General features: G+C 37.4%; 1 protein-coding gene across 7 annotated transcripts in view; it reads right to left on the bottom strand.

Moving 5' to 3' along the window:
• The window catches only part of slc15a4 (solute carrier family 15 member 4), a 38,682-nt gene that overhangs the window by 6,347 nt on the left and 17,436 nt on the right, over positions 1-14,899 (bottom strand). For all 7 annotated transcript variants that reach the window (XM_020706128.3, XM_020706125.3, XM_078952724.1 and 4 more), the window contains 2 exons: positions 11,710-11,868; positions 5,419-5,577 (listed from right to left, as the gene is read on the bottom strand). In XM_020706128.3, the coding sequence (XP_020561787.1) occupies positions 5,419-5,577; positions 11,710-11,868 (318 nt within the window). The remainder of the gene's footprint in view (positions 1-5,418; positions 5,578-11,709; positions 11,869-14,899) is intronic.

Here is a 14,899-nt window from a genome sequence, read left to right as displayed (position 1 = left end):
TACAGAAGAGAGCAAAGCGTGATATTAAATTTGTCAGGTCTGACATTCGACTTCCATGAAAAGTCTGACATTTTGCTGAGTGTGACCCAATAGGATGTTCGAATGTCAGCTCATGGTGGATTCTAGAACACTTCAAGACATTTGATAAAGCATCACTCAGGAGTTGAGTGCTGATCAATGAAAAAGGCCACTTCCTGTCCTGTAACAATAGTGGCTCACAAAAAACAGTTGTGCTGTATAGCCGATACCTCCAGCAAAAGGAGAGCAGATTAAAATGCAGCAGCCCTTTCTGGAGATTCCCCTTTACCCTCCAATGTAAAGAGTAAAGGTCAAAATTTGAATGAATAGACTAGTCACAGTGAAAACAGAAGCATGCTGTTTGGAAAAAAGCAAAGAAGTGAAGTCACACTGAAAACGTAGAGCTGTTAACTTTGAAGCTACTTCCACACCGCCCTCGGGAATACACGACCGAGTGACCACTTCTAATGATCGGTCTATGTAAATGCATAAGTTTATTGGACTGTTTTTGGGCTCCACACACAAAACGCGCTATTGAACGCAAGTTGAAAGTTTACCCAGGTTTAACTTTGACCAATCAGGGACTTAGCTTTGGTAGTGATGTATGGATGGCGTCCCTTTCAATTCTCGGAAGTGCCAACCGTTTCAAAATTGATCATGCAGTAGAAATCAATAATTGCGGTTTGTGCCCAGGCAGAATTATATGACACAAAGTCTTCCATAAATCAAAACAGAGCTGTGAAAGAAAACCTGGAGTGAGATTCACCAGATTTTCATCACTTCGACATTTCACACCAAACCTCTTCCAGATGTAGATGACGGATATGGACTAGTATTGGATAGCAGCAGTCCATTGTGAACATAATTTGCTAAACACGCGTTGAAAACACGCTTTTACATGCCTGGTGTGAACGTAGCATCTGTTTTTCTAATTGAATTTCATTGAACTGTACTGTACTGTAAGTTTGCTCCACAGTGATTTTGGTCACCTCTGTGGTCATCTGATTAGAGACTATTTATCCCAGCAAACACAGGGGTGAAAGAGACAAAACAGTGGAGGAGTTTGAAAGTTGCCCCAATTCATTCAAATTGATCAAATAAAAATAAAAACATTTCCTAAAAGGCTCCACAATCAGAAACATAAATTGAAGTTTAACAAAAAAATGATTTTTTAAATAAGAAATGTCTTATTTTTGCAGCTCATTTTCCTACCCGGAAGTGAAACTACCGTAGTCATTATCTGAAGCACCAGCTTTCTTTACGTGTGGGTGCCGCCCATTTCATGACATCAACCTAGAGCCGGCCTCAGCACCACGACTGCAACTTCCTCACGAAAACAAACAACATTCAAACTTTTGCATAGATAGGTCTCCATATTGTGCATATAAATGGACAGCGTTTTTGCTAAGTATCGCTAGCTCAGCAGAGAAAAGTGGGCTGGTGCTCAGAGCGCAGGTTTTTAGAGGAATCCTCAGAACAGGTCGAAATATCGCTTTGGGGTTTCTTTTCGTGAGAAAGGAACATTATAATACATTTAAAAGGTCAAAAAATGTATTTTCAATGGTATAAGCCCTTTAAATGAATGTATGACTAAAGTAAAGTGTAAGGTGTGATTGTGTCAACATCCAGAAAAAGACAAAAGATGTTTACCAAAGTGACTGAAATAAATATTGAAGGTTAATTACAAGTACATGTCTATTTTCCTAATGGCAACTGACTTAGGAAAACTGATCAGAAAAATCTACATTTAGATTAAAAAAATAAACTTTTTTAACAGTAAACAAATAGTTACTTTTCCATTCAACTAGTTACTTTGTATATTTGATTTTTTTTTTTTTTAATTTAATCTTTATTTACCCAGGAAATTTCCCATTGAGATTAAGAATCTCTTTTTCAAGGGAGTCCTGTGCTGAGTAATTCAGTTACTAACTCGGTTACTTTTAGGATCAAGTATAACTATGATTACTTTTTAAAGTCACCTTCCCAACAGGGATAGCAGGCCATCATGTGATTGGTTTGAGCCTGGACGTTACAGGTTTCTGTAGAAGAGAACCACATTAGTCTTAGTTTGTGTTTGTCTCTGTCTGTTGGTTGGTGCGCAAACCCCTAAGTTGTCTCAAAATTAGACTCAGCATAAAAGTGAAGTTACTTCAAACATCCACAAATTCAATTCAATCAATTTTTGTGAATTAATAACTCAAATTCTGTCAAATTTGCACGTTCAAAATACTGCAAATGACTTTTATGATGAATTTGACCTAGCTTTTTATCAAACACAGAGAGATGGGGCATGATGGAACTTCAGCACGACAAGGAGAGATGAGCATCCACCAGTGCGATGTTGAACCGGCACTGCAGACTCCGTGTATTGCTCCAGGGACAGCTTTACTTAAGAGGGGCAGGCCTATGTAATCAGACCCCCAGCCTGTGATTAATGTTGCTGTCTGTCTTCAGGAACTGTGTGGCTCAGTAAAACTCAGCACAGCTCACCCAAGATGCTGTTTACTGCACACAATTTTGCCCACAGCTATAGGACTGAGCTGAATTCATTCCAACTTCCACCTACAGAGCCATGAGACGTGGACGACACTAGCATTCCGCAAACTGAAAAGGAAAAAAAAAACAGAATAAACTATGATTCCTGGCTGTTTTTAATGGATGAGCACTGTGGTACATGTTTTTTTTTTAATCATTGGCCAGGAGGATGTTTTGTTCCATTTCTCCAACTCACCTTCTAAATTACTTGTTTTGGAAAGCAATAGGAGTCAAACAGTCAGCCTGGCTCAAGTTATTCTTCCCCTTAAGTGCTGTGAGGCTGAGCAGAGGATGGATTTATGGAGCTCTGCAAGCATTTTCCAGTGTTAACATCATTAAAACCCCCTCCCAATATGCCGGTATCACTTTATTAATAACCTATTTGCCGTTTGTGAATTAACAATTTACTGTGCTGGCCTATTTAGCACATACTCAGGGAAAAGTACAGCTGGGGTGGGAGCCTCCACTCGCCAGGGCTCCTATCCATCTGCTACCACATTTTATTCATTACACCTCTTGTTTAGATTTACACAAATGTGACTTTTTTTTAATAAAAAAACTGGATGATTATCTTAATAGTATTTTCAGTGTAAGGAAAACTCCTATAACTGCATATGAATAATAGTTTCATCGACATTAAGGAGCACATGAACCAAATATACTTTATTTCTTTTCTTTTTTTACCTTGGCAGCCTAAAAATATGAGTTAAAATGTATTTTCTTTTACACAGTCTGCATTCTCACTTTAAAACATGACAGTTACAATTTTTTTTTGTCCAAATGTTTTGCATTTATGTTGCTTTCACATTTTGTGTAGTTTTGTTGCAATACCTACAAATTGTAATCACTTCTGTTCATCAATAATGCCACCATGAACTTTGTCTAAGTCAATTATGCAAAAAAAACAAAAACAAAAACAGGATAAAACCCAGAAATGTTGTTAAATGCAACCAGCGTGGATAATCCTTTTCATCCTAAATCTGTTCTTGATAAATATTTTAAGCCTTAAAATGTTTTTTGATCACATTTTTCAACCGTGTGACGATCCAATACCAGAGTATTTGGCACGACGTGTGGACGGGGATCACTTTAAAGGAACCCAGATTGTAACAGCTAACATTAACCATTAGTTTATAGCAGCTAATGAACATCACAGTCTCATCAGGAGGTCACAATGTTGTGATGATTCCAAAAATTCAATCAATCAAACATTTTGCTATTCATTGTAATCGCTAAAACTCTTCCACTTGTTTCATTTTTCAATATTTACACTGTGTTATACAGTGGTCCCTCGCTATAATACAGTGCACCCTTTTCGGTCTCGCTGCAACGCAGATGTTTTTCTGAGCAAACTTATTTTTCTATAAAAGCTTTGAATTGTAAGAGTTGAAACAAGAGAAATAAGTGTGAATGTTGGGAAAAGTGTATTAAGTGTTTAGGCGGCATTTTTACATCCTTAAAACAGCTGTATTCATACTTTGTGGATTTCACCTATCATGGATTATTTATGGAATGCAAGCCCCTGGATAAACGGGGGAACACTGCATATTCTATAATATATACCAATAAAAAAATAAACTTGAGTCATCAGTTTTGCTGCAGTTTAAACTCCCACTCCAACTATATTGTTTTCTTTTGTAAAATCGTTTCCATTGATCTTTTAATTATGAATATGCAGTTTTTAGCAAAAATCAAAAAGCCTGAGTTGTTTTTTAAGACATATTTTCAGCAGTGCGGCAGGAGTTCATCTGAAAAGCTCATCACGGTTGTGGGTGGGAAGGCAGCTCAGCTAATTTTCCCATCAGGCCTTTTTTTACGCGCTCCTCTGTTAGGTTGTAGCACCTAAAAAGCCCAAGCTAACAGTAGCGTATCAAAAAAAAGCGGCGGAAAATATAAGAGATATGCAGCAGAAAAGTTTTGAGTCAGATGCCAGCACAGACAAGAAAAATGAAGACAAGAATGTGTATTTTTTCTGCGAGTGGATGCTTCAGAATTGAAGCGGAAGAGGCCAGCTTTGTCCTCGTCAGAAGTCTGAGCTTTTTTAAACATCTGGTTTTATTTGCTCCCGTTCCAACCCGATTTGAAAAAGGAAATACATGATTTAATAAATATCTTCCAATATGAGAAAAATGCTACAAGAACACGTTAAAAACACCAACAACACAATTTTCATTGGAGTGAGTCTTTAAAGTTAAACTCATGAATCAGATAATACTAGAGAAAGGCCATTTGGCTAGCAGTCCTAAAAAGCAGCTACTTCTGTCCAGTTGTCATTGTTATATCACCCTCGTCCTTTTCACTTTGCTTTCAGGGCGGCCGTGGTGCAGCGGTAGGGCGGTCGACCCATGATCATAAAATTGCAGATTTGATTCCCGCCTTGCACGTCCATGAGTGGAAGGGTCCTTGGGCAAGACACTGAACCCCAACTTGCTGGTGGGAGGTTGGTTGTGTTGTGTTTTGGCAGTGTGTGAATGTGTATGTGTGTGACTGGGTGAATGGGTCTGTGACTGTAAAGCGCTTTGGGCTTTGAAGAAGGTAGAAAAGCGCTATAAAAGTATACGCCATTTACCATTTCTAACTCCAAGACATGCGTTTGGCACCTTATTCTCTAAAATCTGTCTTTATACCAGTTTTATTCTCTAATGCTGTGTAATAGGGCTTCAAAACTTTTAACAGATTCCTGCTGATGCCAAAAAAAGAGACTTTAACCAATGTACATACAAATCAATACTTTAAATGCACAGCCATAAGAGCTATTGCCTGGGTTTTTAAATATCTTGGCATCATTCTGATAAGAACAGATGAGTAGGGTGACTGTTTTCTTTTGTCTTTTTTGTCTTGTGCTGTGTCTGTTGGGTGTCTTACCAAAGTCTTTTTGTGATGACATCCAGCCAATGGCCTTTAGGGAGACAATAGCCAAAAGACCAGAGCCTACGAAGGAGCCAATCCCAGAGAAGAAAAAGAAGAGCCCCATGATGGCACTCTGCATGGACTTGGGGGCTGCAGAATATGCAAACTCTAGACCTGCAACAAAGAGCATTAACACATGTGAGTATGAAAAATCCATTTTGGTTTTAAGATTCTGTGTAAATCTGGTCCTTTATTACAACTGCATTTATTTTGGAAAAATTACTTTAACAAAGATGAAAGGAAGGGCTGACCTCTTCTTAGAGGTCACTATAGATGTCTTTTTCTCATTCTCATTTGTGTTTTCGCCTTAGACGAAAACTGGACCAATGATCTCTGGTCATCGTGAGATCCTGAACAGCCAAAATAAAGGCTGGAGTTGAGCGGCCTTATTGACTGGACGTTTATGTGAAGAACGGTCCCTGTTCTGTACTGCTGTGCCTGAAAATTGGCTTTGTCAAAATGAGCTATGCAATCTCTTATTGTAGAGTAAAAATGTAACAGATAAGATAGACTTTTATATGGCTTGGAAACATATTGGGTTTTGCTGAGTGTTCAATTCATAGAATTCTTAATGGTTTCTCTAGCAGCTTGCCTTGCTGTGGATTTTCTATGGCGATTTGTGGTGCCATTGTTTGCTACCCACTCTGCTTGGTTCACATGCCTTCATGCTTACTGTATCATCACAGAGAAAGAAGAAGAAAATAGGCAGAAAAAAAAAATCTTGAGATTCTGTCCTACTGTAAGCTGTCACAGATGATTTCATGGCGTTTCAAACGTGAGTAGAAACTCCCCTTTACCAACATCTGTTCGTAGTGATAAAAAAACCCCAAACATTTTGAAACCTTCTATCAAATGTTTGTATGAGTTTATTTTATAAAAACATGGAGTTGAGAGCGGGCACAACACTGCAATGATGAAGCACGGCTACCCAATGGAGAATGCTGACCTTTAGACACATATTGCATTTGTTCATATTCTAAGCTAACCTTTGGATAGCAACAAAACGCGGTCGATAGCTATGGAATGCACATTATAGAAGACTGCAATATGTAGCTGCATTAGGTAGTGAGGGTTACATAAAAACATCCCTGCATTGCAGAAGGAACAGCACAGACTGGAATGTTGAGGTAAATCTGTTATATGCCCATGACGTGAAATTCATGCTTAAATACATTTACCCTTATACCAGAAGAAAAACCTGAACTTTCTAGATCAAAAACAGTTTTGAAGGGAAATGTATATATTACATGGGTATTGTGCATGTATTATTTATTTTTCCTTTTTCTTTTTTGTCTATGATTTGTTAATTTCAAAGCACAGCACAGTCTTTACAAAAGGTAAGTTGCATAATGAGAGTATAGTAGGAAATCCTTATGTTCAGAATATGACAAGGTTATTTATTGAAGTTTGACTTCATAAAAGGACTGTCCCAAACTTATTTTAATAGAATAAGAATATCACCTTTCACTAAAGAATTATATATATATTTTTTCTTCTATATTCCTTTAAAGACCCAATCCAATGAAAACTGTGTTTTAGGTGTTATAAAAAAATGTATCTTATATTGCATTTCTGAGTATTTCTTTATTTAAATCTTTGGGAGCAGGTGACAACAATGGGCTAGGAAGAAGCCTGTAGCAGAGAGGGAGGTGTTAGAGTCAGCCAGCCACAAGCTCCCAGATCCATCCCATTCTGATGCATCCACTTGCAGACAAATAGATCCATGTATGTCTTTGTTTTTCCTTTCCGATCTGACTCCGGATTGTACGGCTGGATAGCTCCAACATTGCTTGCCATTTCTGTTGCACTGCTACTGTTAGGTTTAGGTTGTGAGGCGATGTAAACTAGCGGGGGAGAGTTTACAAAGGGATGATGGGAAATGAGGCAGGCTTGCTCTGAGCTGACAGTCCCACCAATATATATATTTTTTTTTTCTTCTTTTTTTGACAGTCCCGCCAACAACTCAGAGGCGATTTTTAATAAACTACTACCGCTCTGCAGAAACTACATCCTAGAAAATAACTCCAGTTTTTGACTTCACTTAAAAACGTCATAATCATACTTAAAAGACCACTGGGAACACTTTGAAAAAAGATCAAAAGATGACTGGAGTGGGACTTTAGAGAAGTTAGAAAACAACAAAACAATTTACAAATGCTTAAATTCTCTTTTTTCTTAAAAATAAAATAAGAAAAGGAATCAAACTAGCATCATAAGAGTCACTACATCGTCATCTACTGCAAAAGCAGAAGATCAAAGCCAAGAACTGGAAACATGTCTGAACATACTTGCAGCACACTAATAAGGTCTCAGGCTATGATCAATAAAGAAGACAATAGACAAAAAATATAGATTGAGAGACTGAATACAAGGCAATTTATTAGTTGAGGAAGGTGCTGTATTTCAGAAAGGAATGACTCATTGCTACGCTAAGATCAGTCTAAAAACTCCATCCAAGAATTTTCCCATGTTTTCTAAAGGATATTGTTGGTGTCGTTTTTCTCTTGTGCTGCAACAATCTCATAAAGTAAGAGCAATTCCTCATTCTGTTGCATCACACTGTTACAGGGAGAATTTCCTTGACACTTTTAACAGATGTTATGGTGTAAAAATGACAATTAATCTTTTAGCCTAAGTGCAAAGTGGCAGATTACTGTAATGTTTTTACATAATAATCCACAAAATGAGCTAAAACCTGCCACTTGCGACACAAACTATTTATAAATGATTTATTGGGATTACCTAATAAAATGTTTTTTTTTAAAAAGATGCCATCTATTCTGCTTAAGTTCTAATAAAATATTATAAATAGACATAAGCAGAAAATATATTTTGAAATAAACAATAAATGCTAAGCTTAACATATAAAGCTAAATTACACCTGACCTGGAGTTTCACCAGCATTTATGACAGGACCATATTAATGGTGATTTACACATTTACCAATCCAATAATGGATAAATACATTTGTTTTAGTAACTTTAACAATCGGATGCATTAAATGCTGAAACGTTTGATTATTTATTTGTATTATTTTTAAAACGTTTGTGATAAATATCTACATTTGTAAGATTGAAATGTAATTTTATACTTCATATTGAATTGCCAATTGCAAAATGTTTTTATAATATGTATGATAAAATTGCAAATTGAATTGTCAATTCAGAATTGCGAAATACTTTGAATTATGGGTGAAAAACACTCCATACAAACCCAAAACATGTGGATCTGCAAGCTTGGACTACCAGCAACCCTTCAGGTTGAACTTCCAAGTTTATAGCTTCCATGTTTTTTTTGTTTTTGTTTTTTAATGAATTAAGCTCTTAATTTTACCACATTACAGTCAAACTGGCTGGAGGGCTCAGAGAAAAGCAGTGCTGTTTAGGAGCATTGTTCTTTATTGTTCCCAGATTGTATAAGTTGAGATGCAGAAATGAACTGCATCCCACTGACAGTGATTTTTCAAAGTATTCCACAGGGGATTTTGTGTGTCCTAATTTTCATAGTTTCAGTATCAAATCTACTTTATGTTGTGATTTGGCAATAATTGTGCACTGCTCAATTAAACTAAATGTTGGGCTCTGGAGTAACATTGTTCTCAAGATGCCTTCCTTGGTAAAAAGTGAGAAAGAATTAGGTAAAAGTGAGATTTTAACACAATAATTTATTAGTTGTTGTAGTTTTTATGACCTGCTGTAATGTATATTTGCATATTAGTTTGTTATTGTTAATGTATAAGAGCGTGTTACAAATATAGAGGACTTAGAAAGAGTGGCCTTCTCACTTTTAACACATACCTATTCTAACACCAGTGTTGGCATGCAGCATTTGTTAAAAAAATGTTTTAATAAGAGCATAGAAATAATTGTCATGCAAGAATTGTAGCAAGTGCATTTCATTCAAATGAAGGTTTTCAGACTGGCCCCCAGTAGATTCCAATGGATTCCATTTTTCATCTTTGTAAAAGACTGTGTGCTGTAGATTGTAAATTCCCCAGCTTTGAAGGATTTGAAAACCGTTGCATTCTGTTTTACCCTCATTTTGCACTGCTTTGAAGTTTTTGAGAAACGATCAACAGTCCAGTTTGTTTGAATTCACTAAGCCAGGGAGGCTCACTAATGCCTTAGTCACAACTGCCCTTACGGGTGGACCAGCAGACTCAGAGACAGTTTTCTCCACCTGGCTGTCAGGAAGCTGAACTCTCTCCCAGCCCTGCCCCCCCTCCCCTCTTGTTGCCCCGTTGCCCCCCTGCTCTGCTGAACTCTGACACGCACACGTCATTCTACCTCATCAGCAATGAACTGCACCTTCCACCAGTAAAAAATGAAGAACTATACTAAAGTCACTTTATTTTTTCTCATTCTTACAGTCACTTTTTTTTCTCTCTTTTTATAGTCACTTTATTTTTTTCCGTCTTATTCTATTTTATTTTGTATTTTTGAAGTTAGATTCCCTGTTTAGACTGGAGTTTGAAGAGAAACGGAATTTCAATTTCCACGTATTCAATTTCCACCTGTTTATTCTACCGGCATGCTGCGGGCAACTCTTACGTTTAAACAACACGTAAGAGTAAAGGAATGCTGCATTCACACCGGGTTTGGAAATGCGTGTTCGACTGACCGCTTCCAATGAAAGGTCTACAGTGAGGCAAATAAGTATCTGAACACCCTGGGATTTTTTGCAAGTTCTCCTGTTACTGTACCAAATATTAACATAGATTTTCTCAGGTGTTCAAATACTTACTTGCAGCAATAGAATACATACAAATTATTTTAAAAAAATCAAGCATTGTGATTTCCAGATTTATTTTTAGATTGTCTATCACAGTGGACATGCACCTAAGATTAAAAAATGTCCGACCCCTCAATGATTTTTAAGTGGGAGAACTCGCAAAATCATAGGGTGTTCACATAGCCTACTTATTTCCTTACTTTACGTAAACACGCATGTGCACGCATTGGGCTTCCGCATTTAAAACCCTTCCATTCAAAATCTATTTTTGGGCTCTAAATATAAAGTCTGTGGCAATTAAACACGCGCTGAAAGTTACACCAGTTGAACTTTGACCAATAAGGGACGCTGATTTCAAAGTTAATGTTCAAAGCATGAAGGTGCCAACCGGTTGAAAATTGTTTGTGAAGAAGAAAATAATAATTAAGGTTTGAGCTGGAATTATATGACAGCAAGTCTTTCATTTGTCAAAATAGAGCTGTGAAAGAAAAAGCCTGAAGCAAGACTCACGAGGTTTTTCCACCGCTTCCACATTTCACATCAAGGCTCAACCAACTGTGAGAACATGCCCTGGTATCAGGTAACGAAAGACCTGTGTGAACAAATGCTGAAGGCGCATTCAAGAATGACATTTACCATGTTCTTGAACACGTGCCCATCGCGTACGTAGCATAAGGGGAAAGTAGGTGAGACGCAGGCACGTTCATTTTTTTCAACCTCCCCAAACCCTGCGCACACACTGCATTCCCCATACAGGTATGCCCATTTTTCGCCTGCGTAAGAGCAGCTGTGACTAAGGCATAAGCGAGGAAAGCTCACTAAACTGCATGAGTCCAGCTTAAAGCTGTGGTATTTTAAATCAATGAGATCTGGTGTAGTTTATCTTGGTTAGGGATGGGGTCGTTTTTTATACTTAAGACGGAGCGGAGACATTTTTCTATATGTCACTTTACTATATATTATATTTATTATCAAAACTAGAATCATTTTGGCCAGAGTCAACATCCTGGCCAAAAGTTGATATCATAAAGCTTTTGTGTTTATTTTTAGTTAACCACAGAAACATAAAGTTAGCCACATGGAGTAAATCCAATGCTGTTAGAATTTCAAATGTTAAAAGGTACATTTATCTAAAGCCTAATTTTAAAATGATTCATCACTGAACAATGACTGGCGATGCCAAAAAAACAATTATCGATTGATGTCTTGGGCCGTTTACGCTGGACAGCAACCCACCAACACATTAAGACGGAGTAGCCTCATTATGAATCACAAAAGGGTTCAGACGTCAGTCCTTACAGCATTTTATCAACCAGAAGGAGTCCTGTGGGTTTTAGCCCACACTTTATATGTAGAACAATATAGTTTGGAGGAAAATCAGCCTGGCCCAAAGCAACCTAATCCCGTTCCTCAAGAGTGTTTCATTGTTAGTCAAGCTCACAATTTCTGCCTCACCACAAAATTAATGAGAGTTTGTGAGACACGAATTCCACAGAGGAAGTCGAACAACTGTACCTGCAATGCTGGCAAAGATTTCGCTGATTCCTATCAGCACATATTGAGGCACTTGCCACCATATGGGTAAATCTGCGACGTAGTAGATAACGTTGCCAAGCACCTGGTTAATGGTACCATTTGATTTGACAATCTCCAGGCGCTTGGTCTCCAGAATACCTGATTGGAAAGACACACACAAACACACACACACACACATACACACACACACAAAAAAGCCCAAGAAAACATTAGTAGGAGAGACAAGAAAAATATTGTTTAAACATCAACATATATATTTAGACACAACATACTAAATGCAAACACTCTGACAATATTTTGGGGATGGGAAAACTACTTTTGGAGAAGATCCCTGTTAAGGATTGAGCTATTTTGAAGGGTTTACTAGCACTTAATTAGGAGAATATCCGCTTGGCTGCATATTACTGCTCTTAGTAATGGGACAGCGCAGACAGTTCAATAATAACAAGCGAGCAGTAGTCATCTATCGTAGCCGCCTCTTTATTCGATAGCTTTTATCATGTAACCAGAGGCTATTTCCAGATAACTCCCAGAGACAGCTTACTATCATAACACAACTTAATACTTCATTTGAGATGAGTGATACTTAGCAACTCTGCTTCTGCTCTGGTGAATTAAAAAAATAAGTATAACAACATTAAAAAAAAGAGCTTTAGCAAATAAATGCAGACACTTTATTTTAGGGAAAACAACAAATCTCATATCTAATGTCAGACCAATACTTGAAAACTGGGCTTTTTGTCCTTTGAATTCTAGGAGTAAACAATCAGAGGAAGATTGCTGTTTGTTTGACAGCATGTCATCAGCTGTCCCGCAACAAATGGGAGGGTCATTTGTCGCATCATGACACATCATAACAAACAGTGTGTCCATAAAAGTTTTTGGGTTGTTGTGATTTTTTCAAACAGAAGCCGACAAAAGTGGTTTCGACACTGTGGCACAGTTCTTGCTGAGGACAGATCAGGAGAATGACATTTCCATACAGAAGAACATTGTTAGGACACAATGTATCACACTAGGCTGCTCATCTGTTGGTCTCTAGACAAAACCATTTGAAGGAGGAAAGGGAGAAGGGTAAGAAAGAAAAAGAGTTCAACATGTAACTCCAATGTGAAGCAGCTCCCAAGAGTCAGTGTGTAACAGATCAAATGTGGATGAGGGAACTGCTGATAAAAAGCCCACAAGGACGTACTTCTGACTGTATGATTACTAAAAAATAATGATAATCTGTAGGTGTAAAACTAAATGGTTAATCTCTAAGGCCTTCCTTAAAACGTGCTTCCGTTTAATCACATATGATTTCACTCCAAATATCCAGGACAGAACTCTTCCGCACTCTAGTTGTGTATTCAGCATCTATTCTGTGACCAATGGCCACACCACAGCACCATCTTAAACCCTTTTTCTCCACTTGCAGAAGTCAGAATTGCTTTTAGCCATACGCTGAATTTATTTTGCCTGAATTTAAATGGTAGGATTGATTTTTTTCCCCCACACATGGAAAAATACAGACCTGTACCCTGTAAGAGGAAATATCAAAATATCAATGTTGTCAGGAATTATATGTTCTAAAAATTTACTATTGCTAAACATGATTTCTTAATACATACCTTAAACTATTGTACTTAGCACATTGCTAAATGGTTTTTACAATCAGACCAGAATAAGATAAAAAAAACTCTGGCAAAATAGTTTCCTGTTGAATCCATAAAATATTCATTCAGCATGAATAATGTTTCTTGATTATTAAATGTAAAAATACAAGAAACAGCTTTCATAAGGAAGTGAATTTAGATTTGAGACTACAAATTATATTAATATTATATAAGTGAGCATATGGAAAAAAATATGGTTTAAACGTTTACATTCAGATATTTAGGATTTGTTTTCAAATTTAAGCAACATAAAATTCTAATTTAGTCCATGTTTCATTTGAGAAGTGGGGGCTCATACATTTAAAACTATATTTTAAGAGCTTTTTGAATGTAATTTTCTATTATAGCAGTCAAACTTATAACAGCTAATAACTGTTGTCACATTTTATTTAGTGCATGTTTAACAGTTGGAAACTGGAGGAAGTGCAGCAGTCAATTTGAAAGGTCAATGTGAGGGATGTAATGTTCCCAAGGATAAAAAAAAAAGGATAAAGGAGCAGTTGTTGAAAAATATAATGAAAATTGATTTTTCAGAGGCCTGTACGGTGTGGGGGTTAGCACTCTCGCCTCACAGTGAGAAGATTTCAATCCTGGTTGGGTCCTTTTGGTGTGGAATTTGCCAGCGTGGGTTTTCTCTGGACCTACTGGGTTTCTCCCACGGTCCAAACACAAGCCTCATTAGTTGATTGGTTATTCTAAATTGTTCCTTCAGTGGGAATGAGTCTGCGATGGACTGTCCAGGGTGTGCCCCGCCTTTGCCCTGAAATAACTGCGACAGCCTCCCGTAACCCCTGAGACCCTGCACAGGACTAAGCAGAGAATGAATGGAGGATTTCTTAGAAGTGTTTCTGGTTTGCTTTCATTCTGCCTTTTTTTTCAAAGCACATTAGTGAGTATCAGTACATTACAGCCCACTGATGAGTCTTTCTTTAAATAATCAATAGAAGGTAAATAGGTCTCAGATGTGTTACTGAATTGATGTGCAGAAATAACAGACCTGTGGGCAGCTGCACTCGAAATAGAAAGTGATGCTGGATTGATTTGGGAACTGAAAGTTCAACTGCGACTGGGAATGCACATGATTTCGTTAGAACTACTAGGCTCCAGAAATAAACAGACTCATTCTCAAAAACAAACATTTAAATTAACGTCTGGAGGAAAAAAGAGCAGGGGAGGAGCTGTTTTTTAAACTGACTATTCAAAATTAGTTTAAGGAGAACATTGGTTCTTGATTACACTAACTTACAAAAATTGAAAAAAATAAACATTAAAAAAGGAGGTGGGAGCATCATCTTTATCAGAGGTGTCACGGTTCGGATGGTGTCACAGTCATAGAGTCACAGTTGGATCCTTTTTTGGATCAGTAAAATGGGGAAAAAAAACAGGACAAAAACAACAAAATAAAGGTCTACAAAAAAATTTTTTTAAAGCTTCAAAACATAGATTCAATAAAGCATATATAATGCTTGATGCCAGATGGAGCAGCACCTTTCTGCCACAGTGCGGGACGGCTG

The sequence above is a fragment of the Oryzias latipes genome, chromosome 9, assembly GCF_053564925.1.
Source record: "Oryzias latipes strain Hd-rR chromosome 9, Olatipes_Hd-rR_3.1".
In the NCBI taxonomy this organism is placed as follows: domain Eukaryota; kingdom Metazoa; phylum Chordata; class Actinopteri; order Beloniformes; family Adrianichthyidae; genus Oryzias; species Oryzias latipes.
The sequence above is the reverse complement of the archived record's forward strand: the minus strand, read 5'-3'. Positions and strand labels throughout refer to the sequence as shown.